The following is a 19,998-nucleotide window of genomic DNA, read 5'->3' on the forward strand; positions in this document are numbered from 1 at the left end:
ATATTAATAGCTTAGCTAATAATAGCAACACATTTAAAAATTTTGAGCACATGTTATTCTGTTATATTTAAAGCAACATGACATTTTTAATAAATTTCTATGAGGCCATGGTATCTGTTGAATATCAAGCACCATAATATGTCAGAACGTGTCATTCTTGTACTAATAATTCTCCAGAAAGTGCCCCTTGACCCCTAAAAAAATGTATGGTCATTGAGTCACCAAGTGAAGTGAATCGTACCCAGTAGGACACAACAGCAATGCAAATCTGACATACAGTGCTTTGCAAAATTATTCACCCCCTTGGCTTTTTATCTATTTTTTTACATTACAGCCTTTAGTTCAATGTTTTTTTAATCTGAATTATATGTGATGGATCAGAACATAATAGTCTAAGTTGGTGAAGTAAAATTAGAAAGATATATACATAAAACTAATTTTCATAAATGAAAAACTGATAATTGGCATGTGCGTACGTATTCACCCCCGTTATTATGAAGCCCATAAAAAGCTCTGGTGCAACCAATTACCTTCAGAGCCGGTTCACACAGGGGCGACACGACTTTCAACAGGACTTTTGGAGGCAACTTGGACACGACTTGAACACGACTTGGGGCGACTTACAACATGACTTTAAGTTGCCCCAGGCCAGGCAACTTTTGCCGTGGACAATCAGAGAATGAGCTCTAAAGGGGGAACTCCACGCCAAATTAAAAAAAAAATGGCATGGGTTCCCCCTCAGAGAGCATACCAGGCCCTTAGGTCTGGTATGGATTTTAAGGGGAACCCCCTACACCGAAAAAATGGTGTGGGGGTCCCCCCCCAGATCCATACTAGATCCTTATCCGAGCACGTTACCCGGCCGGCCAGGAAAGGGGGTGGGGACGAGCCGTACCAGGCCGCGTTCCCTCAACATGGGAGGTGCCTTGGGGAAGGGGGGGGCGCTCAGCCCCCCACCCCAAAGCACCTTGTCCCCATGTTGATGAGGACAAGGGCCTCTTCCCAACAACCCTGGTCGTTGGTTGTGGGGGTCTGTGGGCGGGGGGCTTATTGGAATCCGGGAGCCCCCTTTAATAAGGGGGCCCCCGGATCCCGGCCCCCCACCCTATGTGAATGAGTATGGGGTACCCCTACCCATTCACCTGTGAATTTTTATTTTTTTAAAACACAACACACAAGGGTTAAAATAGTTTATTGCACAGCTCCAGGGGTCTTCGGGGGTCTTCTCGCCGGACTCTTCCGCTATCTTCTGGAGGAGCCCGGCTTTCTTCTTCGCCGCCACCCTCTTCTTCCTACTTCGGGGGAAGAAGAGGGTGGAAGAAGAAAGCAAGGCTCCTCCGCTAGTGAAAGAGCTAGCAAAAGAGCAGAAGATAGCGAAGCAGACCGGCGAGAAGACCCCCGAAGACGGAAGAAGACCCACGGAGCTGTGCAATAAACTATTTTAACCCATGTGTGTTGTGTTTTTTTTTTGTACATTTTTTTCACAGGTGAATGGGTAGGGGTACATTGTACCCCATACTCATTCACATAGGGTGGGGGGCCGGGATCCGGGGGCCCCCGGATAATTCCGCAGACCCCGACAACCAATGGCCAGGGTTGTCGGGAAGAGGCCCTTGTCCTCATCAACATGGGGACGAGGTGCTTTGGGGTAGGGGGGCCGCGCACCCCCCCTTCCCCAAGGCACCCCCCATGTTGAGGGCATGCGGCCTGGTACGGCTCAGGAGGGGGGGCTCGCTCGTCCCCATCCCCTTTTCTGGCCGGCCGGGTAGCGTGTTCAGATAAGGGTCTGGTATGGATCTGGGGGGGACCCCCACGCTGTTTTTTCGGCGTAGATGGTTCTCCTTAAAATCCATACCAGACCTAAGGGCCTGGTATGCTCTCAGTGGGGGAACCCACGCCAATTTTTTAAAATAAATTTGGCATGGAGTTCCCCCTTGAAAGCTGATAATTCTGTGAGAGTTGCCTCTGTATAGATGGAGATCCGACTTGGAGGCGACCTCCATTGAAATCAATGGGTACCAGTCGCCTACAAGTCGGATAGAAGTAGTACAGGAACCTTTTCTGAAGTCGGAGCGACTTCAGTAGTGTGCATTAAGATGGCTCTCATTCACTTACATTGATTTTTGAAGTCGGATCTGAGTCGCCCCTGTGTGAACCGGCTCTTAGAAGTCACATAATTAGTGAAATGATGTCAACCTGTGTGCAATCTAAGCGTCATGTGATCTGTCAATACATATACACACCACTAACCAAACACTGCCATTAAGACCAAGGAACTCTCCAAACAAGTAAGGGACAATGCTGTTGAGAAGTACAAATTTGGGTTAGGTTATAAAAAAATATCCAAATGTTTGATGATCCCTAGGAGCACCATCCAATCTATCATAACCAAATGGAAAGAATGTGGCACAACAACCTGCCAAGAGCCGGCCGCACACCAAAACTCACAGATTGGGCAAGGAGGGCATTAATCAGGGAGGCAGCACAGAGACCTAAGGTAACCCTGGAGGAGCTTCAGAGTTTCACAGCAGAGACTGGAGTATTACATAGGACGACAATAAGCCATACACTCCATAGAGTGGCCAAAAGAAAGCCATTGCTTTCAGAAAAAAACAAAATGGCACGATTTGAGTTTGTGAAAAGGCATGTGGGAGACTCCCAAAATGTATGGAGGAAGGTGCTCTGGTCTGATGAGACTAAAATTTAACTTTTTCGCCATCAAAGAAAACGCTATGTCTGGCGCAAACCCAACACATCACGTCACCCAAAGAACACCAGGATGTTTTTCAGCAGTCGGAACTGGGAAACTGGTCAGAGTTGAGGGAAAGATGGATGGTGCTAAATACAGGGATATTCTTGAGCAAAACCTGTACCACTCTGTGTGTGATTTGAGGCAGGACAATGACCCCAAACACATTGCTAAAGCAACACTTGAATGGTTTAAGGGGAAACATGTAAATGTGTTGGAATGGCCTAGTCAAAGCCAAGACCTCAATCCAATAGAAAATCTGTGGTTAGACTTAAAGATTGCTGTTCACAAGCAGAAAACGTCCAACTTGAAGGAGCTGGAGAAGTTTTTCAAGGAGGAATGGGCAAAAATCCCAATGGTAAGATGTGTCAAGCTCATAGAGACTTATCCAAAGCAACTTGGAGCTGTGATAGCCACCAAAAGGTGGCTCTACAAAGTATTGACTTTAGGGGGGTGAATAGTTATGAACATTAACTTTTTCTGTTATTTTGTTTTATTTGTTGTTTGCTTCACAAAAAAAAAAAAAAATCTTCAAAGTTGTGGGCATGTTCTGTAAATTAAATGATGCAAATCCTCAAACAATCCATGTTAATTCCAGGTAGCGAGGCAACAAAACATGAAAAATGCCAAGGGGATGAATAATTTTGCAAGGCACGGTAGGTTCTAAGCTTTCCACTCCCTATACGAAACTAAAAAAAGTTTTGAATGAAATTCCACTGCAAGCAATATTTCAAATAGAAAGCAATTCAAAATAAGAAAAAAAAAAAAAGTAAATTATAAAAAACAGTAAGAGATCTAATAATTTTATTTATTGTTCAGAAAACGTAGTAAGCAAATATTACTTAAATAATATCCTTGTAGCCTCCTTTCAGCTCACAGCTTTCAGATCAACTTTACATTATACATGCAGTCAACTTTGCATGATTGCGGCAATCACTGGCATCTCAGCTGCACAACACACATCTCTAATAACTGCTTAATTTTTATGGGAAACACTTTGCTGAACACTGAAGGCACCTCAGATACTTCTTGTTCTTAATACATTAGTATGTAAGTTAGCAAGGGAGACTAGTGTTCAATAATAGAGGCTTCTGAGTTTGAAAGACTGGTGGGAATGACAATGCTATCCATAATGATTCTGTGAATAATCTATACTAGTTTAATACTCCAATATATTTACAGAAATGCTTGCATTTGGATGTGTTTGAAATCATCTTCAGCACAGCACAGACCTGCTTTGAAATACAACTGTTTCTGAATAATGGCTTAACGAAACCAATAATGAGCACAACAATAGTCACAAGCATTAAAACTAATAATGAATGCACTATAACTTAATATCTGCTAAAAGCTAAGCTTTTTAGATTTCAGAACATTCGTGTAAACATATGAGGAACAACAAAGAAATATACATGTATGTATAATGAACGGAGTGGTCATACACTGTGTAATAAGACAATGGGATGAAAATATGTATAAAAATAAAATGGATGCAAAGTTTTTTGGATAATTTAGGGTTTGGTGGCTCCCATATCTAAAACCGTTTGGAACATAAGTAGGACCCTTAGCATAATATAATGCTATGTGCCAAAAAAAAAAACACATCTATATTGGCACCCAAAGTAATAATGTATTTTCCATCTTCAGTATTTGTCACTAGATCTTAAAAGCATTTCTCCAGCACCTATTAGAAAAAAAAAACTAAAATTGTATAGATATTATCCATACGGCTCAAGAAAGCCCTTCTGGAGTATGGCTCAGCACACAAAAAAATAAATAAATCATGTATTTCGGTTTATTTGTAGGCTGCTGAGTCTTACTCAGTGCTGGTTTAATGAAGAATTGCTGTCGGCAGTGTCACTACATAAACCTATATTTTTAACTGGCAGAGCTTATTTTCCTTTTTTTTCTAGGCTCATTTTAGTCATGGTTTTTAAAAATACACATAGATTTAGATAGAATATTGAAAATATGTAATCACATTTATATTAATTTTTACATTTAGGTTTCATATTTGAAAAAAAAATACATGGTCTGCTTTTATGCAAGCTTGTATCTTTTTATTGGAAGTAGTATTATTAGACTATATAGCAAAGGGATAGCAGCAGGATTTTTCGGGAGATCTGTATAGAGATAGTGAAACAAAAGTAATATATATGGGCTTACCACAACAGAATTTGATTTCAAGGTATTAACCGGGGAGTCTGTAAGCATTACTGGACTTTTAGATGTCAGTGTTTGTTCACCATCAGATCTGCAAGGCTAATGAGATGATGTAAAAGAACAAAAAAATGAAAATGGGATGACGAATGAATACACAATAAACAGATGACAATATCACAGAGCAACTGCCAGAAGCCATGCTGGATTTTTGTACAAACACATGGTAATTACGCCTTTATTTTGCACAAAACCTCATTGTATATCTTTCATGCGAGAAAACCACAAACAACCACTGAGGATTTTTACTTATTATTGTGCACGCGTCACTATTGTTATAAAGAAAACAGCAACATATTAATAAAGAAAAATATAAACTGCAATAAGGCTTAGCTATCAACCAATCAGAACCCACCTTTTCTTTACTCTGTAAACCAACTCAGTAAACCAACTAATGCTGATATTTTACTGGTCACAGTGGGTTTCAGCACATTACTTTTCTTTGCACTGTTAAGTCAGCCATGCATGAGTCCAATTCTGAAAGAATTTTCTTTTGAAAATCGTAAATTGAGAATTTTTGTTAGAATTTTGCACCATTAGTGGGCCGCGGCAACAGCCGATTTTTGTGCGACATCAAAATTGAGAGATCGGGCATGTTGGAAATTTTTTAAAAAAATGAACAATTTCTAATCGATGATAGGAGAATCGTGCGAGAAATATAATCAAAAAAGAAATGCGCATGAGCTGTGACATGGAAAGAAAAGAAGATTCCTGGCCATGAAAATTATTTTCTGTAGCAACATGAGGTTAAATTAAAAGGCTTGGTTTGTCGAATATCGAAATCAATGGTGGCACCATTGGGTCACAAAATGCACGAATTTTCTGATTTTCAAAAGTAAATCTGTTTGGAATTTGGCCCATGTATAGCCTGTCATGATCTTGATTAACCAAGAACTGATATAATTGCTATTAGATGCAATCTAAATGGTTACCTCTGTTCTGTTATCTCTTATGTCATACAAGACCTAAATACTATCTATATACTATACCTTTATTCTGAAATCCATCTAAAAGTGAAAAGGCATACAGTAGCTCTAGTTCTCCATGCTTGCATGCATGGTCATTAATTACATTTGAAATATATATTTATTTATATATTATAGAAAATAGGCCCACCGGTTTTTGTTGCCTCTTCAACTGTTGATACATGCGCATATGGCTGAGAAGCAGGATGACTGCCATGTTCAGCAATGATCTATTGTGGATCTATGAAGACCTTTTACTAGATGAAAGCTTTTCACTTTAGGGCAGGGGTGCCCAACAAGTGTCCCACGGAGCCCTCTGATGTGCCCCGTGACCTCCTGCTCTGGTATGGCAGGTTGGCAAGCCCAGATTGTGGGTTACCAACCCAGCATCCCAGAGCATCAGTGTTGTGAATGAAGCCGGCAGTACCGGAAGCAAGCAGTCATTAATTTAGAGCAGAGCCGCATAAGCTGATGCTTCCTGCAAAGCGCCATCTCCTGTCACAGGCAGAGTGATATCAAACGCTCTGCTTGGGACAGCAATAGCCGGCGATATCTGAATGGAAGACTGTTATTAAAGATTTGTTTATTACTAAAATCATAGTGTATATATGGGCATATCTGTTCTGCAGGGGTTACTGGGCTGCTTTCAAACTGATCTGCAGGTGCAGTGGAGAACACCTGCGGGTTACCTGCACTTTGCCATAGACTTCTGTTATTACCTGTGGGTTTGGTGTACTTCAGAAAGTGCATCAGACCTGCAGGATATAATAGAAGTCTATGGCAAAGTGCAGCTAACCTACAGGAAAGCCACAGGTGCACTGAGCTGCACCCTTGGTGTGGGCAAACCACAGCGCATAAGTGTAACAGCAGCCTTAGGCCCCTTTGACACGATCAGTCCGACCCAATCGGAGCCTCCATTCACCTCTTTTGAGCCACAGTGTAAATGGACTTGTGGCCGTACACCCACCTACCTCCAATCCAATCTGCTAAACAAAAAAGAAAACAGAAGGGGGGATCCGTCCCCTTCCATCTGGGCAGATCGGATCAGAGGGCCCTGGGAGTAAGAGCGAGCCGTGTCCATGTCCACTCTGCATATGCGAAGTGGACATGGACCTGTTATCTGTCCGCTCCATTCATTGTGGCCCGCAACCGGTTACCAAGTCGCTTAAGTGGCCCTCGCTCTTCAAAGGGTTGGGCACCCCTGCTCTAGGGTGTGCAATGTGAAAAAATATACACAAAAAAGAAGAAAAATTTATGGAACATGAAATGCGGGGGCCAATTATCTAGAGATTTTATAATCTAAAACCTAATCTTTGTTAAAGAATGTTATGTATTTACTGAAAATGCACCAAGAACACATGTACCCAAGTTCATCATTTTAATTGTCATCTGTTCATGCCTTTTGTTACAGTTGCCAAAAAGCCACACTTTCTAATTCAATATGGCAATGCAAAAGCAAAGGATAAATACGAACCTAAGTAACTAAGTTAAGTATCTTTGCAGAAATCAGATTAAGGAAAAGTGAACTATGGTTACAGCCTACAGAGTTTAGTACATCCTACCTAACAAAAAAATAATATATTTATTGTATATGCAATACATGCGTTTTCTCTTTATCTCTGTTATTTAAATAAGTCATCAAATCAGTGTGCAAAAAGAGTCATCCCGATATTGGGATTGCTTCCTCCGGTGAAAGACCTACATTGCCCAGTCATCACCTGACATGTTCAGGCAAAAAAAAAATTTCATAAGCAATGCACCAGAGCAGTTTTATGACAGGAAAACAATTATACTCAAATTCTGTTTAATCTGGTTAGCACATTACGGAATACTTGGTAACAATGATTATATTATAGAAGAAGTAAGCAACTTGTTATGACTGAACTACATCACTTTTCAGGTTTTTCAACCTATAACCTCATTTACTTAACTACGTTTATATTTTGGTTTTGGGTTGGTAATGGTAGGTATTATTTACCCTCTTCTAATATCTCTTTGAAACTCTGGTGCAAAGATTACCCCACAACAGTTGGTGTCTATCTCATTCCACAAGACTGTAATGAAAGCTCTGCTCTCTCAAACCTGGACTCCACAATAATTTGCTTATTCTACAATAATCATCAGGGTAATGTGACACCATCAATTGACTCTGTAGTGGCTGTGGCAGTTGATTTAGAACTGTGAATCCTTGTAAGGGTTTCTTAAGGGTTCATTCACACTGCCTGTATGCTAAATGCACTTTTTTAGCGTGTAAGCAGTTGTCAGTTTTTAGGTACAGTGAGCTGTGGTGAGGGGGCAGACTAATGCATGTTGTAGTACATCAACTGTGCAGAAGTGATCTCTTACACTGTGCATGAGCCCTTAAACTGGGGCTCTTTGGAATTTAAATAAGTTTGCATTCTCTAACTATGATTGGATTTGGTCTTTAGTAAGGCAATGATTGATTGACAACTTGCACTGACCTACAGCAACCAATCAGAATTATTTAATGTTCCCCCAAAATAAATATTGTTTAGGTTGCCATGGACCACCTCTGGATCTTCAGTACAATTCAGAGGCTACAAAGCAAGCCAAATCTTGCTACAGGATGCAATGCAACGCTACTCATAAAAATCAATATTAATACAAGTATAACTAATGATTTTCAGTGTGCTTAGAAACGTAGAAGAAATGCTTTGCTGTTCTTGCAAGACCATACATGCCTATTCATTATGCGTGCCAGTCAGTGTCAGGGCGGGCATGCAGACTAATAGCAGGGAATTGTACACGATGCAGAGCACAAGCTGGTAGCTGATTTGAGCCAAAACATCCAGTGGCTAGTTACCTGTGACACACTGACCCTGCCTCTAATTCTGGGAGGTGGCTGGTTTGTGACAGGACAAGAGGACAATGCAGACGAAGAAAGTGGGATTGTGTCTGTGATCTTCAAAGGAGAGAAAGCTTGTCAGGCTAGTGGAATTGGCAGGAGAGAAGATTAGTATAATGTTTCTCGTTATAAAACAACATGCACAGGGAACAGCACCTTCCACACTCAGCAGGACTTATTATATGTATTACATTATTTTTTAGATCAGTTCACTAGGAATAAATTCAGGTTTCTAATGTAGAGAAATACATGACTTAAATAATATTGACTGGTTTAGGTCTCAAGATGGCTACCTGCCTTATTGGATAAACTTTAAGCATTGCAGAGAAAGAACTCATTCATGCAATGTCATTACGGCCTACATGTTCTGAACCTGAGGATACAATACCAATCACTGGGAAGATTTAGGGCAGTTGATCTATTGTTTCCTAAAGTCCATCAACCAGGGTGTATGTGCACAGACAGGTCACATACTCCCCACAGATAATAAATAATTTCTGATGAAAACAAAGTGGATAATTTTCTCATGTCGTTGTACACCTGTAGAGATTTTGGTATTCTTTCAAAGCTTGTACACAGGGATGTCAAAATCAGGCTTTCGACAAGTACACACAGTTATCACAAGCAAAGTAACATTGCCTGTAAAGACCAGGTACGGTAAGGACAATAATGACCAACAGCAAAATCTAGGGAACTATCAGTATTCATAGGAATGTACAATAAGGTTAAATGACAATGGGAAGGAAAACAAGTAGCTGTTAGCAAGAGCCTAGACTTTAAAGTCTAAGATTTTAAAAAGAATATAACTTCCATCACCAGATGAGCAGCTACTGTTGTTAAATGTTTTCAGATGTGAAATTCCTATTACTATAACTATCTCAAAGTGGCCACAGACAGTAGACGGCAGTCACATATTTGATAACAGTCCACCTGCCACTTTTCCCATTTCCACTTTTGCCACTAGTGGAATAAGTCAAACAACCCAGATATCAATACAGTCCAAAGCCTTATTCTTTTGAAAATGGTCTACTGAGTCTTCAAAGGTCAGTGATACCAATGGACAAACAAAGAATCAAATATTTATGGGAGCTTTAGGGAGAGACACAGAGATATTGCGCAGGTGCAGAAGATGGCTGTGGTCCACTTGAAAAATACAACTTATGATTTTAAGTTAATTTACCCCAGTTCCTTTTTCCAGATTGCAGCTCTTGTTTGTTTTATGGTAAGGGAGTCCCTATTTTTGGAGTTTTTGAAAGAGTTTTAGTCATATTACCAAATACAGGCGAATTGGGAGGAGGATTTAATTAGTTTTACTTGAATGAATGGTGAATGTAAAAGTTTGTGCAAAAGATAACATTTATATGTTTTCTCATTCAGGAAATTCATAATGTTACAATTGGATAAGCTAATATTAACTTTACTTTTTTCAGGCCCCTTTTATACGAGTGTTACGGTCAGCTCTGGTTGTCAGCTTTTTAGGCGGACCTCATTAAAAATGCTATGCAAGTCTATGGGCATGCGAGTGTAAATGGACATTGCTTACAAGTCCATCCAGGTAAAAAAAAAAAATGGAAAAGGTGTGCTTCCTTTTGCAAACCTAAACATGATGAATCAAAGGTAGACTGATGTAAACTGCCCATTGATCAAACTTGGGTCCAGGATACTCTGGTTTGTAAATGCAGAAAAACACTGAAAGGACAGGGATGTCACAAAAGTGACACCTGTCCTGTTCTGCTTTGATTCCTGCTTTGATTCAGCAAGGGATCTGTTTATAGATCCCTTGCTGATTGGACAGGATCCATGTGAAAGGGGCCATATACTTTTTCACATTTGTAAGGTCATGTATGTAAATGGAATATATCCTAGGACATAGCATTAGTAAAAACAAAATGTTAATAAAATACACAGAAGAGAGTGTTCAAGCTATAAAAAAAAAATCATTAACCTAGAATGGAGGTAAGGAAAAAAGTTAGTTAGTGGTTAGTATAAAGCAGCACATATGACTTTTGTCTAACTTGACAGCTCAGCAGTAAATCAGTTTAAATTTCCACACACTTCAGTCTTGATGCACATGAACCAAGTGCACACACATGCAGTATATGTACCTTAATAGGACTGCCCTGAGCTTTCTTTCCATCATCTTGGTTATTACTGACAAAGCTAAGGAGTTCTTTACACAACGGCTTCTCCTCACAGGGATCAGTATGTATCTTAGAGTTTGGTTCTTTACAAAGGTTTATACTTGACTTGTTGTCTACAGTTTTAGGACCAGGTTGCTTCCAACAGTCATTCTCACCATTAACTATGGAGCTGCCATCACTCTTGGCTTTGCACTGATTACGTAAAACATCAGTGAGTTCTGAGATTAGAAAATCATGTGTTCTTTGTGTCTGCACTGGGGAGCCTCCATAACTGGAAGGAGAACCCATGAACTTCTCATCACCATATGGAGAAATGACATAACTGATTCTATTAGAAGACTGTGGTCGGGAGGAGTACGTTGGTGCAGAAGACAGGGCAGAGTTTGGGGTGGATCTACCAGACTGATTGCCATAGTGCAGGCTGACAGAAGGGGTTAAGGAGAAAGTTGGGCTTGCAGCTGCAGATGGGGTTATATAATCTATGGAGCACAGGGTGGCTTCAGGTAGAGGGGGAAGAGGAGGGGTTGCAGAGTATCCATGACTACGGGAGACACCCATTGTAAGAGTAATCCATTCAGATGTAATAGCCTGCACTTCTGGAGAAAAAGCTCTGCGAGCAACATGGGGTGGAGTGGTGGTACGAGGCCTGGCATAACCAGAAGACTTCAAAGACAAAACAGATAAAGAAAACAAAGAAGATGAGGAGATGTCATGGAAATTTCACTCATACAAATGAATAACTGAAATGATAAAATATGATTTGAAGAATGTTTTTTCTGCTATTGTTTTCATAATGGTGATAGGGGGATACCTACCTATTATTTATGATAAACAGAATTACACATACCCAGTTGTAAAACATGATTATTATAGACCCAACTAGTACGCTATCCGTCCATATAAATTACTTGTATAATGTATTCAAACTCCCTGAAACAGCATTGTAGTAGAATTTTTAACTCAATTGCATGTTTCTGTTATTATGAAAAGTCTGGGTCAAAATAAAGCTTACACCTCCGTTTTAATACTAATACCAACCAAGGCTCTCAAACCAACCCCAATCATTATATCCCATGACTGCACCCATCCCAGTAAAATTTTTCTCTAAGGTCGATCAAAGTAGCAGCCATGTAAAAAAGAAGCACCAACAGACACACATTGGATGGAACTTACATGTGACAGATACTGTATATTGATGCTGGTTCCAATAATTTACCAACAATTTAAATGCAACTCCAGCTAAGACATTAGCGATACAAAGAAGCCACACACCACACATGTGTGGATACCAGGAAGTATATGGGCTGAAGCTGCTTCTCACATTAAGTATACTTGGAGCTGTAGGTGTGTGGCAACTTTATTTTTCTTGTTATAGTGCTTCCTGGATAAGCATACTTACACCAGCACCCTGTTTAATGGTAGATTCATCACAGCAGCACCATTAGCACTTGGAGTGGCGCTACATGAAGCTTATGTCAGTTGCAGCCAAGACCATGTTTATTTTGGATAAAGCAGGGAAGAATTATAACCTCTGTAAGGTCTTCAATTCTGTCTGAAACTCCACCGGAGAGGTTCACTTCCGGTTCTGTCCAAAACCCATAACCTGGGCAGGAAATAGAGGAACTCTATCTCATCGACAATGGAGACGACACAACAAAAATGGCAATTTTGAGTTTCCTATAAATTCCATATGTTGGGAGTACATTACAGGACACAAGACTTTTAATAGTTCATGGATTTTACTACGCTACCGTCAGATGATTGGACACTCCCAAAAGGTTTGCTAAGAACATCCCCACTGCACCCTTATATAGCCCTACAATTTCAGTGTGATTCCAGTTTCATAGCAAGCAATAGGGAGAAACAGAGGACAGAGGGGAGGGACCTGTGTCCGGTACTCTACTCCAAGATATGAAATTTACAGGTAAGTCAAAATTCCCATTATCCTAATTGTACAGTACTTGCATTCATAGATCATGAGACATCTCCAAGCAATATACTGAGAGGTGGGCAACAACATAGCAAACAGCAGCAAGAGGACCATCAAAAAAACAAGGGTCAACTGATTTAAAACACTCAGATGACAGCTTGGAACACCTTGGAGCCAAAGCTTACCAGAGCAGAGGCTTGAAGATCTACCCCTTGAGAAGCACTGACATTTTTTTAAAACTCTGTCAGAGAAGAAGACAAGCAAAAAATTTGAGTCTCAAATGGGTGGGACTTTATGAGGGTGCACTGGGGGCATTCCCAGTAGAACTTTTGCCCGTTTTCAGTCACATGAAGGTAGTGGCATAAACTCATGGTCTATGAATACAAATCCACTGTCCAGTACTGTATCATTAGGATACATGTTTTTATTGCTGCCAGGGTCCCCATTAGGCGTATTTCCCCTTACTTCCTGTGTTGCCCAACACCTGTCACATACAAAGTATGTAAGAAGAAATCTCTCAAATGGGGACTTAGAGAGCAATAAAAAGTTAATAGAGGTTGTAACCCACCTATCGTAAATCCAAAGCTAAATAAATGCTGTGGCTAGAGTTGGAGAATGTGAAAAGTTGGAACTGAAATACACATTTTCTATTAAATAGGGTGATATATATAATAATACACAGCAGGCTCATACCTGTGGGGATGCACTTGTGCTTCTGTTTGGTGAATATGTTAATGGCAGATCCATGTAATCTGGTGCATTCTTGACGCGCGGCCTCTTGAGCACATCTACATAGGTTACTGGAAATATACCTTGGCGACCGGTACCTGATATCTTCCCTTCATACCAGTTCTCATCCACTCTGCGAATCAACGTTATCCTTTCACCCTTCAAGAAAAAAATACTACTTATTCTAAGGTTCATTAGAAAAAATATAATTTACTCTAACTTTCTTTCCAAAGTAAACAACTGTCATGGCAAGGAATGGATTGCCATTATCCTCAATTGAATTTAGGTTAGACAGGAGAGCTCAGCAGCAGCAATTTGTTATAAGCATTCTTGTTTTTTGTTTTTTTTAATAATAAAATCATGATTGGGTTTGTGCTGTACTGATTCATTTTAAGTATGCATTTTAATGACAAGTTCAGTTTCATGTTTACTACCTTCTTAAAAGACATTTCCACAGCTGTATCCCCATTAAAGTTAAACTTGGCAATGGAATCTCCATACTCTAAAACTTGCACTGGAGAAGCCTTCCGTGGCTGTTGTACTTTCTCAGTTTGTGGTATCATCTGTAAGAAAAGCAAAATATTCAGTGAACGATAAAGAAAATGGCTTCTTTGTTGCCATATTAGTTTATAAGAGTCATACCTCAATATATGAAATAGGAAAGATTCCCATCCTTCCATGGTGTTCTCCTTCAAACCAATTCTGATCTATTTGCTTGTAAATGTAAACTATATCTCCTTTCTGGAGTGGCAACTCCCTAGATGGGTAAATAAATATGACAATGATTACAATAATTACACTTCAAAATGAAATGTACATGAGAAAGTGCAGGAAAAAACAGAAACATATATCCACAATGTTGTTTAAAGTGTATCTATGGTCAAAATGTTAAATTATATACTATTAAACTGAATAATCACAAAGCTTATAAACTAACTTTGTGAAGATCCACACTCATTTACTTCCTTGAATTCTCTGACACTAGTTAAATCCTTATTACAACCATAATGTTGTTGCCTGATTTTGGTATAAAGGGGAATGGTCAGCAGTACAATTTGACTCTCTGTCATCTTTTTGTTGTTATATCTGTTTCTACTGTGAACATGTCCCTCAACTTCCGGTCCTTCCTATCAGCCATCAAGACAAGGGTCAGAGAACACTGCCCCAATAGGAACAGACACAATAATAAATACCTGAAAGAGATTCTAACCTTTGTCATCTCAATACAAAACTTAAAACATTAAGTGATGGCTTAGGATTGGTTTTAGAGATGGGCTTGTTATATTCATAATTTTCTGTCTATCGCGTATTTTCCATAAACAAGGGAAGTTCTGAGCTTTCCCCATTGTAGCACAGATACAAAACATATCTCTGCAAAGGAAAACAATACTAGTGGCCAAAGCAGTCTACTGTACAGTCCACAGATAGACTGGTTGGTAGAAGACTTCACGATAAAGGACAGCCAAATCTGTAACATATTTGTCTATCCAAAGGTATGGCCAAATTTGACAGACATGTCCAGCCAAGCAGATATGGCCAACTATATTATGCCAGTGCAGCATTTGAGCTTTAAGTTCTTCCAGCCTGGCTATTCCACATTTGCAAGGGTAGTTCTGAAAAATTAAGGGGAACTCATAAGTTGTGTGACCTTTATCATAATTTTTCTATATATACAGTGGTGTGAAAAAGTGTTTGCCCCCTTCCTCATTTCCTGTTCCTTTGCATGTTTGTCACACTTAAGTGTTTCGGAACATCAAACCAATTTAAACAATAGTCAAGGACAACACAAGTAAACACAAAATGCAATTTGCAAATGAAGGTGTTTATTATTAAAGGTGAAAAAAAATCCAAACCATCATGGCCCTGTGTGAAAAAGTGATTGCCCCCTTGTTAAAACATACTATAACTGTGGTTGTCCACACCTGAGTTCAATTTCTCTAGCCACACCCAGGCCTGATTATTGCCACACCTGTTCACAATCTAGGCATCACTTAAATAGGAGCTGCTTGACACAGTAAGGTCCACCAGAAGATCCTTAAAAGCTACACATCATGCCGAGACCCAAAGAAATTCAGGAACAATTGAGAAAGAAAGTAATTGAGATCTATCAGTCTGGAAAAGGTTATAAAGCCATTTCCAAAGCTTTGGGAATCCAGCGAACCACAGTGAGAGCCATTATCCACAAATGGCGAAGACATGGAACAGTGGTGAACCTTCCCAGGAGTGGCCGGCCGCCCAAAATTACCCCAAGAGCGCAGCGACGACTCATCCAAGAGGTCACAAAAGACCCCACAACAACGTCCAAGGAACTGCAGGCCTCACTTGCCTCAGTTAAGGTCAGCGTTCATGCCTCCACCATCAGGAAAAGACTGGGCAAAAATGGCCTGCATGGCAGAGTTCCAAGGAGAAAACCACTGCTGAGCAAAAAGAACATCAAAGCTCGTCTCAATTTCTCCACAACAAATTGCATTTTGTGTTTACTTGTGTTGTCCTTGACTATTGTTTAAATTGGTTTGATGTTCCGAAACACTTAAGTGTGACAAACATGCAAAGGAACAGGAAATGAGGAAGGGGGCAAACACTTTTTCACACCACTGTATATGTGTGTATATATATATATATATATATATATATATATATATATATATATATATATATATATATATACACCTCAAGTCCTTTTAAAACAAATGTTTTTATTGAACCCCTGTAGTTTACATTCCCAGCATCTTTTAAATCTTAAAAATCCATTTACATTTCCAGTATATTGCATGTTAAACTTTACTCTTTAGAAAAGCTCATGGAACTGCTGCTATTTGACACTTTGGGGTGTGTCAGATAATTCTTTCCACACTGAGCACTGTGGTTTAAAGACACAGTAGTGACATAGGGGCTCATAGTAGGAACCATAGTATCCTGGGGGGGGGGGGGGGGGGGGGTAGACACCCAGAAGGGTCGGCTAGCAACAGATCCCAGAGCAGCGAAGACAACGTACCATCCACTTGAAAGGTAAATGCTGTACCTCTTACAGGCTGTGCCTCTGAATAATTTCTTACAAAGTGACAGGATTACTTGAAATTCAGCCTTTTGTTTTAGCCTCTTTCTCAAACAGTCAATACTAAGGTAACATAAACATAACAAAAAAGCAAGTGCCCAAAACTGACTTCATGTATAGAGCCTTCTTTTTTTTTTGCAGGATCAGGATCCATTGTCTATGGGGCATCACATGGCATTTCTTTGTGTTATTGGGGAACAAATAACTGGAGAGGTTGGAAAGTCTTACCCAATCTTGCCTAAGATCTTTTCACTTCAACACTGGTAGAAGTAAGCTGAAAGACTTTACAGCCCAACGCCAGACAAAATGATTTTTTTTTCTGGTTAGAGAACCTCTGTCAATTATACTGTGAATTCCATCTGTGTTTTGGGTAAGGAGATTTTAGAAGAACTTAGGCATGTTTGGATCCTAGTCCAAACCCACCTAAGCAAGCTCATCAGGAAGCGGTCATCTGCACTGGGCCAATCATCTGTGGCCAGGCATTCTTCACCCAGATGCCACACATATACAAGGCATGTATACAAGCAGCTCCATAACAGTAAATGCCTCAGTTGCTTACAACTAGCCCAGCACATTGAAGGCTTCCTGGCGGTCTGGCTCAGGTGGGTTTGGAAAATAATCTGCACTCATCTGAGCTCATGCTTACTGTGACCACACAGGAAGTTAGGAAACCCCTGTACTGCAAACATAGATCGAAAATAAAAATCCAATATTTGTTTTAAAAAATGCAATACAAAAGGTTCTATCCCTTACCCTCTTAGTCTAAACCAAAAGAAAGGATAAATTGAAACATTTTAAAAGAAGAAAGACTGTATTAGCAGGTCACCTACTTTGGAGACTGTGCTTTGAAATCAAACTTTGCTCTGGCTTGTGTCATCTAAAATGGATATGCAAAAGTCACTTTAACAGATAATGTTAAATTACAAACTACTGCTTAACAACACAGATTAGGAAAAATTTAAATTTTACATGTAGAGTCCACAATGAGTTGAACTAGTTGGTTTCTTATAACCAAATAAAGTTATTGGTACAAACTCAAATCTGACTTAATTGTCCTCATCTGAGACACATCTCATAGAATATTGATGACTAATTAAAACATTATGCAGCATGTAGCACATGAGATATTTTAGTTAGATTTGCTGTTAATAGTTTCTAGTGATTATTAATAGAAAAATTATGCGGAACAACACTTTCATCTGTAGAATTGACATACTAAAGTCATAGTGCATTGCCTAAAGTCATTTCTTCTATCTATCTAGACATGTCTAGAACAGCACAGAATGTGTGCCAGCCGCTGGACATGAGAAAATCACAGATAATATGAATTATTAATAACTCTCTTTTAACTTCATGACAAGAAAAGCAACAAAGTGCATCTCAATTTCTTGGATGTGTGCAGTTATTATCAGTAATGTACCAAAATAATTCCACTGCTGCCCTTTACAAAAAGGAATCTAGGAAGAAAGGAAATATATTTCTTATATTTTAAATTTAGCATTTGTGTGGGAATGTACAATATGGTAATGGTGCAAGCCTTTATTTTTAATTAACCGCAGCGGTGTAATCCAACGTGGATGTTCTATCACCATTAACCTTTACTATAAAATATAAAAATTACAAAAAAAACTGCCATTAAAGTGAATGTAAACCTTAAAGTGGAGTTCCATCCCAAAATGGAATGCCCACTTATCTGCTTCCACCTCCCTCTGGTGCCACATTTGGCACCTTTTCAAGGGGTAGGGGGGAATGGGTACCTGTTTTTGACAGGTACCCTTCCCCACTTCCGGGAGACGGCACCACAGCGCCCTCCCTCTGAAGTTTGACTCCACTCCTCCTTCCTCTGCCAATGGCCAGTTAGAAAGTGCAGAGTGCTTCGCGCATGTGCAGTAGGGAACTGGCTGTGAAGCCGAAAAGGCTTCTCTGCCGGTCTCCCTTACTAGGAATGGCCGTGGCAGCAGGGAGTCTATCTGAAAATTGGCTGGGGTGTCAACATTGCAGGCTCCCTGGACAGGTACGTGTCCATATATTAAAAATCAGCAGCTACACTATTTGTAGCTGCTGACTTACTGTAATTTGTTTTCCCCCAGGCAGAACTCCTCTTTAATCCTATTTTTCAGCAGGTTTGGTATCACTCCTCACTGTATACAGTTTTCTTACCTGTAGATCTTTCCATGCTTCCTACTGCAGGCTGACAAAACTAAGCCACTGCCTCTAAGTTATCAGATGGTTTGTCAGTCTGCCCTATGAGCTGCTTCATGTTGTAGGGCAGCCCATATGACAGACCTGATAGGAAACCCACCAGCCAAACAAAGGAGCTCACACAACAGGCTGACAACCGTGCTGCTAATTGCAAGGCAGTTGTTAAATGCTGTCAGCGTGTAATAGGAAGTGATTTTACTGGTAAGACATTTTGCAAGAGATTACCAAAAAACGATTTTCTGAAACTACACAGTTGAATCATGATTTCAAACATTCTGAAAAAACAAAACAAAAAGAAAAAACTGATTTTGGTTTTACATACACTAGTGTAAATCTTTCATAAAAGGAAAACTGGGGTTGACGTTACATACAACATTCAGAAAATTATAGTTGCCTAGCTTTTATACAAACTAGTCAGCTCCAATACTTTTCAAATCTTAGACCTGTAACAAATCTACAGATCAAGAATGTTAAAGAAAAGTATCCACAGGTCTGTTCTGAGTCAAAAACTTTTTTCAGAAGACTCAATCAGCAATTGCAGCTTTCAAGTCTGTTCCATAAAAAAGCGTTTCCTTTAAAAGGGTTATTGAACCATACAGAAACATAAGTCTCTACTTCGTTCAACTCATGAGGACTTCAAGAGTATGTCAAGGCAAAATTTAAAAAAACATATTTTGTAAATCTCTACAATGCATGCACATGTATATCCTTAAGCACGCTGCAAGTACAGATAAATAACTATTGATGTTCCAGAAATGTAGTGTTACCCAACCTTCCTCTTTGACATGACATGTATGTTTTGCATGTTTGGCTCTGAATTCAAAAGCACATGTTGTCAGCCCTACCAACTTTATTTATATTCCGATGACTTATCTCCCTCCCCACTCCTTCCCTCCATAACCCATCCCTGTGTAAAGGCAGTGATCACAGGAAATTACCATATTAGCGCACCAAATTTCTGGCAAAATCAACAGGTATTTTTTTGCACTGCAAAACAGATATAAAACCACACTTTCAATGATATATTTAGCAGGCCAAATGGAACAAGTTAGAGAAGTTCATTGTTAAAGTTTACAAATACTTTAATTAGTACAGAAAAAAATAATGAGAGCACAGTCTTTAACCGCAGGGAAAGCATCAT

General features: G+C 39.7%; 1 protein-coding gene across 46 annotated transcripts in view; it reads right to left on the reverse strand.

Moving 5' to 3' along the window:
- The window catches only part of SORBS1 (sorbin and SH3 domain containing 1), a 582,779-nt gene that overhangs the window by 29,457 nt on the left and 533,324 nt on the right, over positions 1 to 19,998 (reverse strand). For 32 of the 46 annotated variants that reach the window (XM_077454315.1, XM_077454316.1, XM_077454323.1 and 29 more), the window contains 7 exons: positions 17,486 to 17,532; positions 14,243 to 14,357; positions 14,035 to 14,163; positions 13,565 to 13,759; positions 10,906 to 11,604; positions 8,759 to 8,857; positions 4,916 to 5,011 (listed from right to left, as the gene is read on the reverse strand). In XM_077454315.1, the coding sequence (XP_077310441.1) occupies positions 4,916 to 5,011; positions 8,759 to 8,857; positions 10,906 to 11,604; positions 13,565 to 13,759; positions 14,035 to 14,163; positions 14,243 to 14,357; positions 17,486 to 17,532 (1,380 nt within the window). The remainder of the gene's footprint in view (positions 1 to 4,915; positions 5,012 to 8,758; positions 8,858 to 10,905; positions 11,605 to 13,564; positions 13,760 to 14,034; positions 14,164 to 14,242; positions 14,358 to 17,485; positions 17,533 to 19,998) is intronic. The other 14 variants (XM_077454344.1, XM_077454343.1, XM_077454341.1 and 11 more) reach the window with 4 other exon arrangements.

Source organism: Lithobates pipiens, unplaced genomic scaffold (genome assembly GCF_037356315.1).
Source record: "Lithobates pipiens isolate NorthernLeopardFrog02 unplaced genomic scaffold, aLitPip1_a1.2 Scaffold_25, whole genome shotgun sequence".
In the NCBI taxonomy this organism is placed as follows: domain Eukaryota; kingdom Metazoa; phylum Chordata; class Amphibia; order Anura; family Ranidae; genus Lithobates; species Lithobates pipiens.